Genomic DNA, 21179 nt, shown 5'->3' on the forward strand with positions numbered 1-21179 from the left:
TAATAGGGAGTTTGAGCAGGAAAGGGTTAGCAGGTAATTTGGCGTGTTTGCTCGGCAGGATATAGGAAAGATATTGTGATTTGAATGGTCACATGGTTAGGGTCGGATATGGGATTGGTGGGAAGTTAGCAGGAAGGGGTGTGGAGAAGGAGGATGGAGTACCTTTATAAGAGGAAAAAAAGAGTCTTTTTGACATGCTGTCTCATGGATCCAGGACCAGTGAACGACCTGCCCTCCTGTAAAGGGGTGACAGGAGCCTCACTAACCTCCACGACGACCTGGCCTCTTTGGTGTGAGATGGTAATGGTTTGGGTTGGGGTTTAGTTTTGCCTTCCACCACTAGCTGGTATCCCCATAGTTTGGCTGGGGGGAAGTGGATGAACACCGCCCAGTCAGTGGAAAAGGGGAGGGGAATAAGTGAGTAAGGACAGAGTAGTGAAGCAGAGAAGGAAGCAGGAGGCTGCAGAGTAACACGGAGTGGAGGGTAGTCGGGTCCTAAAGCAAAGAAGGTCACCCTGTTGTTTGAGGACTGGCAGGAAGGAATGTTGCTGAGGTTCCCCGGGAAGAGGGAGGTCAGCATGGCCAGAGCACTCGTATTCGCAGGGAAAGGGACAGGTAAACCAGGAGGCTGATGGAAAACTTTGACAGCCGGGATAGTGAGAGTAGAGTAGAAAATGGATATGTCTGGGAAAGAAGAAGTGCTCTGTCTCAGAGGAAGAAAATGTCTACCAAGTAAATAAAGCGAAGATGTTGAATGAGAATCCGGAGTTTGCCTCTTCTTTGTCGGGACTGTATACTAATCCAGAGGTAAACTCCTCAGCATCCCTGGGGGCTGGCATCCTTCTGGCGTCCATGCAACCCTCTTCCTTTTTTCATGAAGTGAAGCGGTCGGGGACAACATGACTACAACCCTCAGCTTCGGCAGAGCCCCCGGCTGGTCCTTCACACCTGTCCTTATTTTTTGGTTAAAAGAATTTCATTAAAAAAAGTTAGATTTCATTGATGATGGTTAGGTGGTAGTCTTGATTGCTATGTTGCTTTTATGTCATGGCAGCTGAGGTGAGGACTCAGGAGGTCAGGGATGGTCTTGGCTAATGGAGTAAGGGCTCACATCGGAGGTATGCTAACCCTTCATACCTGGTTATGGTTAAGTTCTGGCTGGGATGGTTCCCGGGGAACAGGTTAAAATTTGGAAGGGACAGCACTGTGACATTTGTCAGCCCTGAGTCCGAGCGGTGCGACTGGGGATGGTTTCTGGTGCTGTTCTGTGGTTCAGGCCATCCAGGATCTCCTCAGAGTAAAGGTTTACGGTTACGATGGTTATGTTCTTAATTGTAATTAATAAAGGCTGCTGTGGCCATATACTTTCATCGTTACTCAGCATTGTGTAGTTAATGTGCGTGGGACATTTTACAATACCCAAGTCATGCTTTTGGCTACAAGTACTGATGTAAAAAACTCAAACTCTCATAGTGTGAACATGGCGTAAGTGTACAACACAGTATAGGAAAGGCAGTCTATTGTGCTTTTCTATACAGTTGAAAAAAAATAAGTATTTTGTCACCTTTTTCACTGAGTATTTTTTTGCTTCCACTGGGTGAATAGAGTTTATGAATTGGTTCAGTGGAGATCATCAGCTTTCCTTGTGTATGCACCGAACACAACACAAACAATGAGATGTGAATAAAGCCTAACATCTAGACAATGTCATTTTGGTGTTTATTTTTTTTTATCTTATGTAGGAACTCCAAGTTTGAATTTACTTTATGTAAAACTATTGTGGATGGGTTAATAAAAAGACAGCTAAAATCTAAATTGTTTCTTCAGGGAGAAAGGAGACAAACTCTAGTGCCACCTATTGGAAGTAGCTTGGCCACTTTTGACTTTTAGGATTGCTACTTCCAATAGGTGGCATTAGAGTTCGTCTCCTTCCTCCCTGAAGAGACAATGTGAATATTTCCCAGAGGAGCATTGCAGCTATAAGATTCCTCACTAGCAGCCAGATTGGTTTGTCAGTCTCCAGAAGGGGAAAGGTAGACCCCAGTAGAGCTTCTCATAAGCCAGATCAGATCTCATACTTTGCACTGACGAGGGACAATCATCCTGAAACACAGTGTCTGCAAATTGAGGTTCTGATCTGGCATAAATCCTAGGTCATATGAAAAGGCTTGTTAAAAGGCCACTTTTGACTTTTAGGATTGCTACTTCCAATAGGTGGTGCTAGAGTTTGTCTCCTTCCTCCCTGAAGGGACAATATGAGTATTACCCAGAGGAGCATTGCAGCTATAAAGCCTGCTTTACATGTTACGATTCTGCATACGATATCGTATGCGATCGTAACCGCCCCTCATCGTATGTGCGGCACGTTCAATTTTGTTGAATGTGCCGCACAAACGATTAACCCCCGTCACACGTACTTACCCGTCCATACGACCTCGATGTGGGCGGTGAATGTCCACTTCCTGTAGTGGGAGGGACGTTCGGCGTCACATCGACGTCCCGCGGCAGCCGGCCAATAGAAGCGGAGGGGCGGAGATGAGCGGGACGTAAATATCCCGCCCACCTCCTTCCTTCCGCATTGCTGGCCGGGAGCCGCAGGATGCAGGTAAGATCTGTTCATCGTTCCCGGGGTGTCACACACAGCGATGTGTGCTACCCCGGGTACGATAAACAACCTGATGTTCAATTTATGAGGAATGAACGACGTGCATGCGATGAAAGTTTTACCGTTCATTCGCAATCGCACGTAGCTGTTACACACTACAATGTACCTTACGATGCCGGATGTGCGTCACTTACGACGTGACCCCGCCGACACATCGTATATATATATATATTGTAGTGTGTAAAGCGGGCTTAAGACTCCTCACCACTGACAGCCAGTTTGGTTTGTCCGTCTCCGCAAGGAGAAACGTTTTCCCCTTAGACCCTAGCTAAAATCTAGTAAGCTAGGAGAAAAGAAAGTTACTGTATTGTACCTCACTGTCTTGATCTGGATGTTTCTCAACCCACATTCTTGGGATATAATAACTCTCCATGTATATAACCATCATAAAACCTTGATCATTGAAAGAACTTGCTTCCTTGGTTTGAATGACGGCTTTGCACTCCGTCCTCTGCAATAAAGACAATGGACTGATAGTTATCAAATTGCTCGGTCTACTTATGTATTGTGCAGCAGGCTCCTATGGAAAACACTTACCTTAATTTTGATTTCATGTGTATAACTGGAAATACTTTCTATTTTCCTTGGCATCTCAATGGACATATCCAAACAAAAAGATCTGTAAAAAAAATTAAAAATATAAAAATATGCACAGTTAGAAAAATTGGCATAGAAGACGGCGACGAGCAGAGCTCTGTACATACTGTATGACAGAGTAAAATAATATATTAAGGACAAGTGTTAAAACAAAATACAATATTAGAACTGTTACAAATTAATAGAATCCAGTTTTCTGATAAAGTTTCTTCTTCCAGATTTCCTTAATGTTTTTACATTTTGAACGTAATTAACTGTTGTAATTCTGAAGTCCCACGAAAGGTTAAAGGGAACCTGTCACCAGATTTGGGGCCTATAAGCTGCTGCCACCACCAGAGGGTTCTTATATACAGCAATATACAGCATTCTAAAATGCTGTATATAAGAGCCCAGGCCGCTGTGTAGAACGAAAAAATGACTTCATAATACTCACCTAAACAGTCGGTGCGGTGCAGACTGGTCAGATGGGTGTCTCTGTTCTCCGGATGCGGCACCTCTTGTTTCGGCCATCTTTGTCCTTCTTCTTCTAAGCATCCTACATCATTCACACGTGTCAGCATTGAGGTTCTGCGCATGTGCATGATGTAGGACACGTCATGCAGCCAGGCTTCAAAAGAAGGACAAAGATGGCCGAAAGAGGAGGCGCCGCACCCGGAGAACGGAGACACCCATCTGACCAGTCTGCACCGCACCGCCCCTTAGGTGAATATTATAAAGTGATTTTTACATTCTACACAGCGGCCTGGGCTCTTACATACAGCATGTTAGAATGCTGTATATAAGAGCCCACTGGTGGTGGCTGTAGCTTATAGTCAACAAATCTGGTTACAGGTTCCCTTTAATACCATGTTTCCCCGAAAATAAGACAGGGTCTTATATTAGTTTTGCACAGAAATCAGAGGAGGGGACATGCTGGACTGCTGTGCATGTGACTTTGTAGTCCAGCAATGATGAGGGTCCTGCTGCTTAAATAAAGATAGCAAATTAACAACAGATTGGACTGTGACAATACAGGCATTCCTGAAATCTCTTTGTTAACACTTACAGCATGCTGGCTTCAGCTTACATAGTAAAAACCTGCTCACAGAATTCCTTTAAGGTACATAGAAAACTGCTGCACAGTAAATTACTACTGTACAGTTACGTTACACTGATCAGATACAACATAGTGATTTCTAAAACGTACCCCCCTGGCGCCATGTCACTTCCGATGCCAACTTTCTCTACAGTATCCTGTGAAAATAAAAAGAGACAATCAATATACCATGTTTTTCAGATTTTAAGACGCACTTTTCCTCCCAAAAATGTATGAGGGAAATGAGGGGTGAGTCTTAAAATCCAAATATAGCTTACCGGGGGCCTGTCTGTGCGGCTGTGTGTGCGAGTGGCTGGATGCGTGCAGGTGGCTGGGTGCCTGTCGGTGTGTGTGGGCGGCTGTGTGCCTGGTGCCAGTGGCTGGCTATCTCTCTGTCCCGGCGGCCGGCTGCCTCTCTGTGCGGGTGGGTGGGTGGCTGTGCTGCGGGTGTCCCAGTCTGTCCTGGTTTCAAATGATGGCGCTGGGAGTCAGCGCGTTCGCAGGTGGAGCTCTTGGATGAGAGCTCCATCTGCGCATGCGCCGCACCGTGAGCCATCATTTGATGCCGGGACCATGGACAAACTGGGACACTTCCCGCTCCGGTCTGCTCCACCCCTAACCCGCTGCCACCACTGACCCGCTGCCGCTGCCAGCACAGCCTCTGCCTCCTGTGACCCCCGCTCCACAATCTCTGCCACCCTCCTCCAGTAATACAACACCGGAGTATAAGACGGACCCCTTTTTTTATTTTTTTTTTTTTACATTTTTTTATCTCTAAATTTGGGGTGCGTCTTACAATCCGGTGCATGTTATAAAACGAAAAATACGGTAACTATTATACTGATAAAGATGCCTCCAGTGATAGTAATGATCAATCCCTGTTAGCAATTAGCGCAGGGATTGCATGATTACACTGAACCCAGGAGTATAGGTAGATGTTTTTCCCTATGTGAGGTTTTAGGGGTTAATGCTGTTATCTGCCCGACAACGCGAGTGAGCCTTGGTAACCAATAGCTTCACTGCGCGCCTATTTTTGAATCATCTGGATTGGTGGTTCAGGTTAGTTGAGAGGGGTTTTTCGGATATATACAGTCATATGAAAAAGTTTGATCACCCCTATTAATGTTAACCTTTTTTCTTTATAACAAATTGGGTTTTTGCAACAGCTATTTCAGTTTCATATATCTAATAACTGATGGACTGAGTAATATTTCTGGATTGAAATGAGGTTTATTGTACTAACAGAAAATGTGCAATCCGCATTTAAACAAAATTTGACTGGTGCAAAAGTATGGGCACCTCAACATAAAAGTGACATTTAATATTTTGTACATCCTCCTTTTGCAAAAAATAACAGCCTCTAGTCGCTTCCTGTAGCTTTTAATGAGTTCCTGGATCCTGGATGAAGGTATATTTGACCATTCCGGTCTACAAAACAATTCCAGTTAAGTTTGATGATCGCCGAGCATGGACAGCACGCTTCAAATCATCCCACAGATTTTCAATGATATTCAGGTCTGGGGACTGGGATGGCCATTCCAGAATATTGTAATTGTTCCTCTGCATGAATGCCTGAGTAGATTTGGAGCGGTGTTTTGGATCATTGTCTTGCTGAAATATCCATCCCCTGCGTAACTTCAACTTCGTCACTAATTCTTGAACATTACTGTCAAGAATCTGCTGATACTGAGTTGAATCCATGCGACCCTCAACTTTAACAAGATTCCCGATGCCGGCATTGGCCACACAGCCCCAAAGCATGATGGAACCTCCACCAAATTTTACTGTGGGTAGCAAGTGCTTCCAGCTTCTCCTTGTGCAACGTGCGCTGTATTGTTGAACGATGCACAGTGACACCATCTGCAGCAAGATGATGCTGCAGGTCTTTGGAGGTGGTCTGTGGATTGTCCTTGACTGTTCTCACCATTCTTCTTCTCTGCCTTTCTGATATTTTTCTTGGCCTGCCACTTCTGGGCTTAACAAGAACTGTACCTTTGTTCTTCCATTTCCTTACTATGTTCCTCAAAGTAGAAACTGACAGTTTAAATCTCTGAGACAACTTTTTGTATCCTTCTCCTGAACAACTATGTTGAATAATCTTTGTTTTCAGATCATTTGAGAGTTGTTTTGAGGAGCCCATGATGCCACTCTTCATAGGAGATTCAAATAGGAGAACAACTTGCAAGTGGCCACCTTAAATACCTTTTCTCATGATTGGATACACCTGCCTATGAAGTTCAAAGCTTAATGAGGTTAAAAAACCAATTTAGTGCTTTAGTAAGTCAGTAAAAAGTAGTTAGGAGTGTTCAAATCAAGAAATTGATAAGGGTGCCCATACTTTTGCACCGGTCAAATTTTGTTTAAATGCGGATTGCACATTTTCTGTTAGTACAATAAACCTCATTTCAATCCAGAAATATTACTCAGTCCATCAGTTATTAGATATATGAAACAGAAATAGCTGTTGCAAAAACCCAAATTGTTATAAAGAAAAAAGGTTAACATTAATAGGGGTGCCCAAACTTTTTCATATGACTGTATAGGGGTGTTTTGTCAGCTGTGAGTCAGTCACAGCTGATGAAGAATTTTCTCCTGCCCACACGCCCCTTATTTTGTATTTTTCAATTGTTATTAATATATTTTATGTATTTTGTTCCTCGTCGTGTTGTTTTATTAGGGAGGAAGAATCGCCCAGCCATTTGGGTGGATTTTGGAGATATTATGGTGTTCGGTGTATACTGGTTTTAAATGGATTTTATGGTATTTATGGTTTAATTAAAAATTGTTTAATTTATTTATAAATGAACTCTTAATAAACAACACGGCCATTTCTTTCCATAATATCTGTCTCTGGTGTCAGTCATTTTAGCATGAAAGATAGTGTGGGTCACGTGTCATCATATAATAGTAGGGCTAGTTTTACCTGTGTGTTTTCCTTTAATGCTTTGTCTTGTTGCCATTCAGCCACATTTCCAGGAATTGTGAAATCAATACAACTATACTTAAAGCTGAGTTCCATGACGTAGGTGATCTTTATGACAACTGTCGCCTTGGATGGTAAATTTCCAACACTCACTGTGAAGACATCCTAAAACAGCAATAGCAAGACGGCAGTGTCAATTGTCAGTAAAAATATGGTTGCAAAAGTAAATACATGTTAAAATGAGTGTTTATGAATTTTTTGAATCCCAGACTCATGATAAACATTAGGATTATTTACATAATGAAATACATTCTACAATGGATTTTTCAGAGTAAATATACCAGCCTCTTCAGGTATGAGATCTATACAGCCTATACTGTGAAATTAGGGGCAGCATGGTGGCTCAGTAAAATGATCCTAATAGAATAGAAATTAAAAATGAACACAATGTAATAGTCTGGAAACGTACAGGGGCATCTTGATCCATGAGATAAGCCCCATGTCCTTCACTGATTGCGGTCCGGTATTCTTGATGAGCCTTCTGCTTTTCCTTCACCTGCAAAAAATTATTTCCATCAGAAACAAATATAATAATTATTTAAAAAAAAAAAAATGCTTGAGTTACAAAGCCGAGTTGTGTACCTCTCCGATAATGTGTTTCCCATTGATAAAAGCTTCAAATCCGCATACAGCCGCAGTGCCGTCCAGAGGGAAAACGTACTTTGCCTCAATGGGGACAGTGGAGTTATTCTTATAGGTCTGGAATATCACCACCTGTTGCAGAAAAAAAAAAACATGTGATAGATGATTCATCTGAGAAACTAAAAAATATCAAAAATAACCCCCGTATTTTAAAATGACCGTACACGTACCTGAGCTGCGAGGTCTTTTAACTGAGCCTTGACATGTATGCTTTCTAGAGGAATTTGCTGCCCGTCGCTGCCTTTTAGACCACCTTTTGTGACCTGTTGATCTGGTAGATCGTCTACTGAAACATCTGTTAAAATAGGAGAATTCATTCATGGAGTGTGAGTTCCGGGTGTCCAATGTTATGGGCAATCCCAACTTTTTAGAAGGATCCCTTACCAAAAAAGCTAATCAAACAGTGTCCTTCTACTGAAACACAACTGCATTGTACCGGGCGACCTGAAGTTAAGTGTTTAAGGGGATATCCAGGACTTTAACACTGATGGTCTATCCTTATGATAGGTCATCAATGTCTGATCGGCTAAGGTCTGACAACGGACACACCTGCCAGTCAGTTGTTCTCATGTTGGTTGTAGCCGGAACTGCTCAGTTGTGGAGCTGCACAGCTCCATCTCCGGAAGAGTGGCTGTGGCCAGATACTGCACATCCACCCTTACTGATTTGGCGAACATACTACTCAGCCGTGGCCACTGTAGCAGTTCCGGCTGCCTCCAACACCGGGAACAGCTGAATGGAGGAGATGCCAGTTGTCGCACCCATACCAATCAGACATTAGTGACTTATCCTAGAAATATGTGTGATGTCTGCCCAGGACCACAGACTCAGGATGGCTGTCATGGACAGACTAGAGGCTAGCTGCCCACTCAGCAGGATCCCAAGAACCTCAAAACCCTTTAACCCCTGTACAAGGATCTGGAATTAGAACAAGGTCCAGGAGATTGCTGCCTATTGAAGGCTGCAATACAGGAAAGAGTATCATAGTATCATAGTATCATAGTTTTTAAGGTTGAAGGGAGACTCTAAGTCCATCTAGTTCAACCCGTAGCCTAACATGTTGATCCAGGGGAAGGCAAAAAAAAACCCCAATGTGGCAAACAAGTTCCAATGGGGAAAAAATTTCCTTCCTGACTCCACATCCGGCAATCAGACTAGTTCCCTGGATCAATACCCTGTCATAAAATCTAATATACATAACTGGTAATATTAAATTTTTCAAGAAAGGCATCCAGGCTCTGCTTAAATGTTAGTAGTGAATCACTCATTACAACATCATGCGGCAGAGAGTTCCATAGTCTCACTGCTCGTACAGTAAAGAATCCTCGTCTGTGATTATGATTAAACCTTCTTTCCTCAAGACGTAGCGGATGCCCCCGTGTTCCAGTCGCAGGCCTAGGTGTAAAAAGATCTTTGGAAAGGTCTCTGTACTGTCCCCTCATATATTTATACATTGTGATTAGATCCCCCCTAAGCCTTCGTTTTTCCAAACTAAATAACCCCAAGTTTAATAACCTGTCTTGGTATTGCAGCCCACCCATTCCTCTAATAATCTAGTAGTCGTTAGGCAGGATCCAAACCAGGAGGAACAAAAAGGGACAAAAGCAGCAGGCAAGAGGGTGGTCAGGAAATTAGGCTAAGGTCTAACCGGAGATAGCAGTGAAGTACAAAACATGGCTGGCAGGAGAATAGTCAGAACAGGCAGAGGTAAAAACACAGGGATCAGAAGTTCAGGAGCAGGCTGCGAACCAGAGACAAGTAGTATACTACAAGAATTTATCTGGCAGCAACCAGCAGACAGGAGGGGAATAAGAAGGGTGTGATGTCTTCCCATTGGCTGAAGTTGAAAGGTGGTAACTTCAGCTGGAAGACACACGCCACCTCCACTCAGCCAGTGGTACTACAGGTCCCAGGGAAACCCAGCTTAGTGGATGGGCGGAGCCTTCACCCACCAGAGCCACTGACTCCTCCCCTATCACAGCACAGCCCATGGCAGAAATACGGCGGTGCCTGGTGATCGAAGCAGAAGTCGTAAGAGCGGATTCTGGTGGAAACATGACAATAAGCCATCAATCTTAACGTCCTAAATAACCATTTTAGTTTTCCTGTATAGCGCCACCACAGGATAAGGCACACATTACACAGCAACTATTTTAATCAGTAGTTTTTGCGTGTAATGCAGGACAGGACAGATTCTCCATAGTGGAGGACTCTGCTTTACAAAGAGATGGTCCAAAAACAAAGAACCCTGTAATATAATCTAAGAATTACCTAATAGATATGACACTGGGCTCTCTAAACTTTAGATCCCATTTACAAACACCTCTTACCTTCTGATTGCTCGGGCAGGCTCATACAATGATCTGATGCTTGATCAATTGAAATGAACAATGATTCCTTATTGAGGTCGACATAGTCCCCATCAGTGGAAAACTGCACAACGTATCTCATTTGTACTTGATTCACATCATAGACAACATATTCATCATCCTAAAAAGTATAAAACAAGGTCACAAAATGCTTATTTTGTCTTGTGGGCATAACCACTCGAGTATCAGGCAAGGTGATCTACCTTCTTTTACAGATATGGTGCAATTGTAAGGAGGTGGAATGGTGGTGGTGTTCCTCCTTGAAGACACTAATCGCACTGATGTATTGTAAAGTGTATTGTGTCATGGGTGATTGTAAATAATGTATATTGATGAATGTTGTTATAAGTATAGTATGCATATAGGTAGTATAGAGCAATATGTAACATATGGCACTTTTAGAAGTAATACAGAAACAATGGTTGTAGGTATTAAGTATAAGATAAGGCAATGTATAAGTAAGATGTATAGTAATGTTGGATAAGATGTTAAAGCATGTATTTGAAGCAGTAGTTAAGTGTTGGGACTAGCCCACAATGGGAGGGGTTAGCTTATAGGGAAAGAGACTGGTTTTCTGCCTGTCAGTTCAGATAGGGATACACTAGTGACAGTAGGGACATACGAGTCAAGTCATCGAGGCGCCATGTCATGGCAACTACAACGTTAAGATCAGAGTGAGAGAGCGTGATCTTTTGAAGTGACTGTAGCATCGGATGGAACAACCAGAGGGATAGAGATCTATCCTCGAATGAGCGGCTCTATACTGAAAGAGCCAGAGTATGGACAATTGGCCAGGGCCCTTAGCCATCAAGGTATGAGGTTATCATCACTGGAGGGTAACAATGTTCAACTTTCCGGGGCTGGACACTTTCTCGTAACTGCGAGCCTAAAGGGGGTGTTACACACAGCGATATCACTAGCAATATTGCTGGTGAAAGCACCCGCCCCCGTGCTTTGTGCGTCACGGGCAAGTCGCTGCCTGTGGTGCACAAAATCGTTCGGAGCCGTCAAGCGGACTTACCTGCCTAGCGACGTCGCTGTTGCCAGCGAACCGCCTCCTTTCTAAGGGAGCGGTTCGTGAGGCGTCACAGCGGCGTCACTAAGCGGCCGCCCAATAGAAGCAGAGGGGTGGAGATGTGCTGCCGTAACATGCCGCCCACCTCCTTCCTTCCTCATTGTCGTTGGCTGCAGGTAAGCTGCAGTTCGTCGTTCCCGGGGTGTCACATGTAGCAATGTGTGCTGCCTCGGGAATGACGAACAACCTGCGTCCTCAACAATTAACGATTTTATGAAAATGAATGACGTGTCAACGATCAATGATAAGGTGAGTATTTTTGATCGTAAATGGCCGTTCGTTGGTGTCACACGCAACGACGTCGCTAACGATGCCGGATGTGCGTCACGGAATCCGTGAACCCGGCGATTTATCGTTAGTTGATGCATGTAACGCCACCTTAAGGCTCTTCGTTGACACTATGAAGTACCCCCTACCCCCCTCTCCTATGGGGAGAAGAGAGCTTAATCTGGAAGAGTCTGTGAGACTGCTGTAGTGATCCGACTCCTTGGAGCCTCTGCCATTCAAGGGAAGGAGACCTAGCCCTTGTGAAAAGGAAGGTGACCGCCAGAGACTTTGCTGTTGTGTTGGGCTGGATTGTGCTGGAGATCCCATATCCAGAAAGAAGAATAGGAACCCAGGTAGAGATAAAACTGTATCCGATGCCATGCTGTGTAATGAAAATTTGTTTAAGATGTGTGCCCGCAATCTCACATGTATAGTTGTACCTGAAGAACTAAGGAAACTGTTAAAGTAAAAGACTGTTGCTTGTGAAGAACTGTTAGTCTTCATGTCAGTGTCTACAACGGTCCAGTCCTGGCCTGCTAGAAGCAACAGTGTCATGTGGCCTGCTCAAAGGTATGACCTGCTCCACACCAACCACAAATCCAGCCAAAACCCCAGCTTTCATGTAACGTGCCAGAGCGCACGAGTCAATCTCTTGCCCATGACTACTGCCCCATGACACGTTGCACTATTACTGATCATTGTGAATAATGGACCGGATGAGGAATGGGGGGTAGACAATCCCTGATGGGATTATAAAAAGCATGATTCTGTATTCGGAGGCCGTTTTGTATATAATCTTTTAACTTTGAAGCTTACTTCACGCTACACTATAATTGTGAAGGATTGGGGATATTGTATACATTCCACACACAACTTGAAAGACACTAAGTTTTTATTATGGACTAATCCTGCCGCTTAGTGAAAAATAAATATCAGCTGGTTCAACTGATGGTCTATAAAAAGGTGTTTCATTATCGAGGTGCCACATAAGAAGTTCATAGAAGAATCCCACAGACCTTCATGATTTGAAGAGTGTTTGTGTGTAAGAATGGACCAAAATCAAACCTGAGCAATGCATGCCACTAGTTTATCCATACAGTAGGAGGTCTTGAATCTGTCTTCATCAACAAAGGCTTTTGTACGAAGTATTAAATAAATTACTTATTAAATATGTACGTTTTCCTTGTTATTACACAGCATGTATGGTCATGTATGGACATGGACAAATGTATGTATTTGATTTCTTTGCATGTGTGGATTGGATGGGTTGTTACCAACATTTGGTGAGAAATTCATGTCAATACCACCCCTCAGAAAATATATTTACTTAAAAAATGGGTGACGTGTTCAACACATATTTTAGCCATTGAATATAGAGAAGAGGAGGTGCTATAAGTCTAGTCTTTTAGCCTATTGGGCATGGTCCTCAACTCTTCTCTGTGGATGTCTTTATTAAGCTCAGACCCAATTTGCAAAAATGGAGGGGACCATATCTCAAGAACGGAGAGGCACAGGAACAAAAGAAAAACAGCTCCAGATTTAGGAGAACAGCGGCATTTACACTCAGTAAAAAAACATGCTAGTGGTAAGTGATAGGTCTGGCCATGACCCAGAAGAAGGCTCGCACAGCTATAAAGATGCGCACTGATGATGTGTAGAAATGGAAACCTCTCTCATGTTTTAAATCCAAGCCATAAGTGGTTCTGCTGGAATCCAGGACCAAACTAATATCTTCCGATTGGTACACCTTTGTAAACTGAAGTATATAAGTTCATCTTGCTATTTTAAAAAAGTTTAAAACATTTTTTTTTTATTTTTTTGTATATTGGCCGCCTGAGCCACGGGAACAAGAGCACTTAGAAAGAGAAGTAAGGAAAGGAAATTATAGAATCAAAACAAAGCTAGAATTAAAAAGGGGTAACAATCCAACAGGAGAACGAAAGAAAAAAATAATTGTTCCTCTTACCATAAGGCTACATTCACACTTGTGTTCCATTTGTTTGTTGCGTTTTTAGGGACAGAGTTAATGTCCAAACAGATCCATTGCATAACTGTTGCAAATGGAAGTAGAAAAAACTCCCAGTGGTTTTATGGTATCCATCTGGGTGCTGTTATGTGTCAATTTTTAGAATAGAAAGAAAAAGTTCTGTATGGTGCGGTTTTTTTTCTTGTTTTAAAAATAGAAACATACCGGAACCCATATGGACTCCATAATAATCAATGGGCTCACCTTGTGTTACGGGTGTGTCATGTGTGACCAGACAGTCATGTGGTTTCTGGCCATAGAAGGTCAGTGTCTGGCTGTGCAGAATGCACCTCATTTTTTCATTATTTCTGCTGTCAGTAGTCATTGGTATAGGCAGCTTTCCTGCTGGATTCATCTCTCTCCTTTTGGACCCAGCAGGAGCTCGACTTCTACCCAGCCGCTGATTATCAGTATTCTCTTGGGGTTTAAATATCCCTTCCTTCCTTTGGACTGGTGCTGATGATATTTTCAGTTCCTTCAAGCCGAGGTTGCAAGTAGGTGGTTTGTATTCCTCTGTGGTATTGTTTCTGAAAGCTCCGCTAAACTTCTACCTGAGTCATTCAATGATAAGTAGTTCATACTTTTCCCCCTGTATCTCACCCTTGTGTCTTCTATTGTTGTTTAGTGGGGTTGACGAAGAGCTCATCCTCATCCCATCTGGCCCAGCACTAGGGCTACCTTGGGTCAGGTATGTGACTCGGCGCATAGGTGCGGAACCTATCTAGGGCGGTGAGGAACCCCAGGGACCAGCAGCAGCTTCAGTCAGAGGTCACCATCTTCCCTCTCCCTACACACAGGGTTTCCCTTCCCTTTCGCTGTGTGCTTGGTACATCCCTGTACCTACCATGACACCTTGCTTACATTTACAGCAGATATGCAATGGATTTTTTTTTGACAATAATTTGTCTGTTCCTAAAAACAGAAATGACAACATCCATATGTAGATGTGAATGTATACTAACATCCAAAAAAAAACCCCATACCTATTGATCATTTACAGTGAGTCTGTTATTTACAGATATTTTGATGTATAGGTAAAATATAACACTACTTACTGTAAAGTCAGATTTTACCCCCTCCTTACACTTGACCCCATGCACACTGTCAAAACCATTGGGGGCTTCAGTGATGGTGTAATTTCTGTGAAACACATCTGTGCATTTACCCAAAGCCACATCACAGATCACCAAGAGATGCGATCCAGTGATGTCACTTGGCGGAGAATACTTGACGCTTGTGCTATAGAAAAAGAGTAAGGAAGAACGACAAATGCTTTATCATACACTGGGAAATCAAGTTTTTGAATTTAAGATTTTGAAATCCTAAAATATTTCATTCTTACCAGTTTTACATATTTGGGTTCCACTCACCACAACCCAACTTTAAGAGGTGAAAAAAAGGGAATTTTGTTTACTTACCGTAAATTCCTTTTCTTCTAGCTCCTATTGGGAGACCCAGACAATCGGGTGTATAGCTTCTGCCTCTGGAGGCCACACAAAGTATTACACTTTAAAAAGTGTAACCCCTCCCCTCTGCCTATACACCCTCCCGTGGACCACGGGCTCCTCAGTTTTGGTGCAAAAGCAGGAAGGAGAAAACTTATAAATTGGTCTAGGGTAAATTCAATCCGAAGGATGTTCGGAGAACTGAAGACCATGAACCATAAGAACAATTCAACATGAACAACATGTGTACACAAAAGAACAACTAGCCCAAGGGGCACAGGGCGGGTGCTGGGTCTCCCAATAGGAGCTAGAAGAAAAGGAATTTACGGTAAGTAAACAAAATTCCCTTTTTCTTTGTCGCTCCATTGGGAGACCCAGACAATTGGGACGTCCAAGAGCAGTCCCTGGTTGGGTAAAAGAATACCTCAATCGAAAGAGCCGAAAAACGGCCCCCTCTTACAGGTGGGCAACCGCCGCCTGAAGGACTCGCCTACCTAGACTGGCGTCAGCCGACGCATAGGTATGCACTTGATAGTGCTTCGTGAAAGTGTGCAGACTAGACCACGTAGCTGCCTGACACACCTGCTGAGCCATCGCCCGATGCCGCAAAGCCCAGGACGCACCTACAGCTCTGGTAGAATGGGCTTTCAACCCTGAAGGAAGTGGAAGCCCAGAAGAACGGTAGGCCTCGAGAATCGGTTCCTTGATCCACCGAGCCAAGGTTGACTTGGAGGCCTGAGAGCTCTTACGCTGGCCAGCGACAAGGACAAAGAGCGCATCTGAACGGCGCAGGGGCGCCGTGCGAGACACGTAGAACCGGAGTGCTCTCACTAGATCCAAAGAGTGCAAATCCTTTTCACACTGGTGAATTGGATTAGGGCAAAAGGAAGGCAAGGAGATATCCTGATTTAGATGAAAAGGGGATACCACCTTAGGGAGAAATTCCGGGACCGGACGGAGAACCACCTTATCCTGGTGAAAAACCAGGAAGGAAGCTCAGACACTCTCCGAAGAGACGTGACTGCTACTAGGAAGGCCACCTTCTGCGAAAGACGGGAGAGAGAGACATCCCGCAGTGGCTCAAAAGGCGGCTTTTGAAGAGCCGTCAGGACCCTGTTAAGGTCCCAAGGTTCCAACGGACGTTTGTAAGGTGGGACTATGTGGCAGACCCCCTGCAGGAACGTGCGGACCTGCGGAAGCCTGGCTAGACGCTTTTGAAAAAACACGGAGAGCGCCGACACTTGGCCCTTGATAGAGCCGAGGGACAAACCCTTGTCCACTCCAGATTGAAGGAATGAAAGGAATGTGGGTAAGGCAAACGGCCATGGAGAAAAACCGTTAGCAGTGCACCAGGACAGGAAGATTTGCCAAGACCTATAATAGATCTTGGCGGACGTTGGCTTCCTGGCCTGTCTCATGGTGGCAATGACATCCTGAGATAACCCTGAAGACGCTAGGAGCCAGGACTCAATGGCCACACAGTCAGGTTGAGGGCCACAGAATTCAGATGGAAAAACGGACCTTGTGACAGCAAGTCTGGGCGGTCTGGAAGTGCCCACGGTTGACCCACCGTGAGATGCCACAGATCCGGATACCACGACCGCCTTGGCCAGTCTGGAGCGACGAGAATGGCGCGATGGCAGTCGGACCTGATCTTGCGTAGTACTCTGGGCAGCATTGCCAGAGGGGGAAATACATACGGCAGTCGGAACTGCGACCAATCCTGCACTAAGGCGTCAAAAGGAGCCCGTGGTCCACGGGAGGGTGTATAGGCAGAGGGGAGGGGTTACACTTTTTAAAGTGTAATACTTTGTGTGGCCTCCAGAGGCAGAAGCTATACACCCGATTGTCTGGGTCTCCCAATGGAGCGACAAAGAAAAGGTATACAGATATAAATATGGACACAGTATTTAGGCCATAGAATTGCCAAACGTAACTCATGAATATGTCCCATGTAGCCATCATTTCTGATATTGTTCTCGAGGATCAAACATGAAAACCTTGTAGACTGGAAAGGCAAAGCTCATATCTGCATAAAGCAGATGTATGAACGTAGCATTTACTTCCCCTTCCGGGACTCTGTATGTTTTCCTTGCCGGCGGGTAAATGTTCAGAAAACTCCTCATATCCTAAGAATCTACCCAAAGTAACAGAGTAAAAAGAAGACAGGAATGCAACTTTTTTGGGGGGGGGGGCAAAAAAATGATGGACTAAGAGTCTGCATGGTGGAAACATAAGCAAACAAAGAGAAATGTATAAGAAGTTCACAATGCTATCCCCCATTCAATGCAAAATTTGGCAAAAATGTTATGGACCGGCCACTTTGTCAATTCATATAAAGACAAGTCTAATTTTTGGCATTTCAACCAGACTACAGACCAGCTGTCTCCACTGGTTATTTGATGACCACACCTGCCATCTACAATTAGTTCCTTAATAGATATATTACTGGATCCATCTACATGGAGATGCTTCTTCTAAGCTAGCTGTTGGCCAGCTGCAGCTCGTTAACTCATTGTGATGACTAGCAGATCAGAAATATCTGCTCCTCAAGTTGCTGGCTAGCAGTCCAGGTATTGAAAGTTAAGATACTTCCATCCAGGCACCAAGTACCAATGACTTGGATTATGGACCAGAGTCCTGCAAATCGATCCACTAATATCAACCGCCTCCCACACACTCCAGCTACATATTTAATCTAAGGCCGCTTTCACACGTCAGTGAATAACACACGTTTTTCACTGACGTGTTGAAGGTGCGTATGTCCCTCCATGTGCTGTGATTTTGGCACACTTGTGTTCTCCGTGTCCTATGCATGATAGCACGTGGAGAGCAGGAACTTTATATTTGCCTGTCCATGCCGCTGCTGTCCCTCCTGCTGATGACTCTCGCGCTGTTACTTCCTGGGCCGCGGTGCAGTGAATATTCATGAGCATAATGAGTGGGCCTCGAAGCAAGTGACAGCAGCGCTGGAGACAGGTGTATATAGAAATTCATTTTATCTCAAAGACACGTATTTTCTCCAGTACGTGTCACACGGTTTACACCACTGTATGGTCCGTGGGACAACAGTATTGCCGGAGAAAAACGGACTTGAATCCGTGCGGAACACACAGATACGCATGTGTGCTGCACGGACACACAGTCCCTGAGAAATCACTGATATGTGTGCAGATCTATTGATTTTAATGAATCTGCGTATGTCCATGATTACGGTCATATTAAAACTGCGACATATGTACCGAAATAACTGACGTGTGAAGGGGGGCTTAGGTTGACCATACACATTAGATGACAGCCATCTCAGCTGTCACTCCAATACACAGGTGCGCTCACTCGGCCATTAATTTCAGGGAGTACAATGTGATTGGCAGTCCTAAATTGGAGATGTCTAATCGATATCTCTGCAGACCATTATTCACCCTATACACATTAGACCGTAGGCTGAGCCATTCGATATCGGAGAGTTCAGCTGAGATTACTCCAATGGGTATGGGGGCCCTTTAGAATTTTCCCCTACCAAAGGCTCTAAAAATCTATAACCTCACATATGATGGTAAAGATTTGGAAGATTTCAATAGATCCCCTTATGTCTCCTTCTAAAGATTTGTAGCACTTTAAGAATTCAGTAGTGGGAAATAAAAGACTTAAATTCTATAGGTTAGACACAGTATTTCTGAACATATCACACATAATATAGCTGCAGCATCCTGATAGTGAGAGGTATTTTTACAACAAGGTTCTGCACAGGGCAGAGCAGGGCAGATCAAAGTGCGCCTGCGCAGGACCTCACTGTCGGCTAGTGTAGATGACGTAGAACGGGTCATCCACACTAGCTTCAGAAGGAGGACAAAGATGGCCGAAAGAGGAGTCACGGGACCCAGAGAAGGGAGACACCCATCCGACCAGCCTGCTCCGCACCGACCGTTAGATAAGTATTATAAACATCCGGGGACAGGTTCCCTTTAATAAAAATTATAAATGATATCATCACATTTTCTTACAAACCTTATTGAGTCACTGAAATAAATGCCGCTTCCAAGGTTTCCAATATCCGTCCTTTCACCACCAAATTCTTCAACAATAATCTTTGGCATCATCAGACCACTTTAGAGAACACAAAAGAGATAAATATAATAAATAAATGTCAAAACTAAATCATAACAAATGTTATCTCTAATAAAGTGGGTAACAAAGAATTGCAGGACCTTATAGACTGGAATTAGCCCCTTCTTAGTTATTACCTATTCAGGCCACTTGCGTTTAGAAGAAGTTGGCTATGGGTGATTCAATTTATATCTAACACTTATTCTGTGGCATACTACACCCATGTCTTCCTTTTGTACAGTCTCTTTCTTCTTTTATCATTTCCGACCTCACCATTTTAGTCTTCTAACATACGAGACCTTCCTTCTTTAGGCATCATGTTTGAGTAATATCTCCTTGCCCAATAGTTTTGTATGGATACATGATGGGGCACCTCAGCTACTGATCCCCATAACAGCTGCCTTCTGGTTCTCTTAGACTCTTTAGTCATACAAAACCATGAAAAAAGGCAAAACGTTCACACTTACCGTGAGAGAATGCCTACAAAATTGCATGGTGAAGAAGCATGCAGCAAGGATTGGACGTTTCCTACATCACTCTTAAAATTAGTAGCCTCACTCATTCTCCCAACTCGAAAAAGTCTTAAGATATTAAATTCTCTATTGCTGTACAAAGAAAACAAAATGTGTCACATACCATAAAAACGATTCTTACTTAGAATGTTTAACAAGTCAAAAACAAACTCAATGTATAAAGGAAGATAAGAAGAAATTGAGCAAAACAGCTTAGTTATTCGTAATCGGTATACTCAATGTAAAGCAGTAGCAGCAAAAGCCAAAGATTTTAGGGTATCTAAAAAAAATAGGATTAGACCCATGATCCCAATGTAATATTACCCCTCTATAAATTCCTTATCATAAGTATGTGACTCCGTTTTGGTTTACAAGTTGTAAAAAATATATAGGCACACTGGAAAGGGAGTATAGTAAATGGTGTGAAAAGGCTAAAAGTATTAGGCTTGTTCAGCTTGGAAAAAAAACCCTTAGAGGTAAAATTATTAACATGTCACCTGGGCTCTCCCTCCAGTGAACACATGCAGGTATCATGAAGGATTTGAAAGACCATTTGGCCGTTTCCCAACATAGTCCATGGGCTTTGTCCAGGACCTCTCGCACCCCAGTGAAAAGCCTACCACTAGACCAATGAGGGAAGTGGATGTCAGCTGGGCTCTCTCCCCAATGAACACGTGCAGGCATCATGGAGGATTGGAACAACCAATTGGCCACAGCCCAACAGAATCCATGGGCTCTGTCCGGGATTTGAACCCAGGACCTCTCAGACCCCAAGGAAGAAGCCTACCACTCAACCTCTCAATATTATTAACATTATGAATACGTACATGGTTAAAGGGATTGTCTCCTTTCCGAAAACTTTCTTACAAAGGCTGTGGTAGTCATGAAAAAGCAAACATGTATTACTCATCCTTCCCAGGTCTAGCGTTGAGTCTTTGCCGCTGTCTCAGCTTTATTGTATAGCTGCAGCGCTGTCATCAGGTCAACAGCTCTGTAGACAATCACTGAACTCAGCAGCTCTACCAATTAGATCCAATGGTTGGATGGTTTGTATGAAAAATAATTCCCTGCATTCTGGCCAATGGTAATCTCAGGTGTATGGCAGCTTTAGAATAGTCAAATAGTCTTCTTTTTATTCACAAAGTAAGTATTGAAGTAAGAAAAGGTAAATCTAGTAGGATGGTTGATAATTGAGCTTTACTTAACAGAATTATCTTGGTGAAGCTAAAACGTATGTTAAGGGGTTGTACTAAGTGAAATACATGAAACAAATGGCGCAGTCGTCAGATATTATCAAGATAATGGGGAACCGGGATTCAACCAGCATAAATAGGAGGGAAGCAGATGTGATAGGTCTCCCTACAACATGTGATTAAAGGAGCAAGCAGACTAGCAGAGATTAAAGGGGGCTTTACA

The 21179-nt window shown here is 43.6% G+C and overlaps 1 protein-coding gene across 7 annotated transcripts in view; it reads right to left on the minus strand.

Annotated features, from left to right (window-relative positions):
• Positions 1-21179, minus strand: part of PARP4 (poly(ADP-ribose) polymerase family member 4) — a 354633-nt gene that overhangs the window by 267775 nt on the left and 65679 nt on the right. For all 7 annotated transcript variants that reach the window (XM_075337413.1, XM_075337414.1, XM_075337416.1 and 4 more), the window contains exons 11-21: positions 19719-19856; positions 19153-19251; positions 14755-14938; positions 10293-10452; positions 8133-8257; positions 7903-8034; positions 7730-7816; positions 7261-7425; positions 4449-4495; positions 3203-3284; positions 2979-3116 (exon numbers count right to left, since the gene is read on the minus strand). In XM_075337413.1, the coding sequence (XP_075193528.1) occupies positions 2979-3116; positions 3203-3284; positions 4449-4495; positions 7261-7425; positions 7730-7816; positions 7903-8034; positions 8133-8257; positions 10293-10452; positions 14755-14938; positions 19153-19251; positions 19719-19856 (1357 nt within the window). The remainder of the gene's footprint in view (positions 1-2978; positions 3117-3202; positions 3285-4448; positions 4496-7260; positions 7426-7729; positions 7817-7902; positions 8035-8132; positions 8258-10292; positions 10453-14754; positions 14939-19152; positions 19252-19718; positions 19857-21179) is intronic.

The sequence above is a fragment of the Anomaloglossus baeobatrachus genome, chromosome 2 (genome assembly GCF_048569485.1).
Source record: "Anomaloglossus baeobatrachus isolate aAnoBae1 chromosome 2, aAnoBae1.hap1, whole genome shotgun sequence".
NCBI classification, from domain to species: domain Eukaryota; kingdom Metazoa; phylum Chordata; class Amphibia; order Anura; family Aromobatidae; genus Anomaloglossus; species Anomaloglossus baeobatrachus.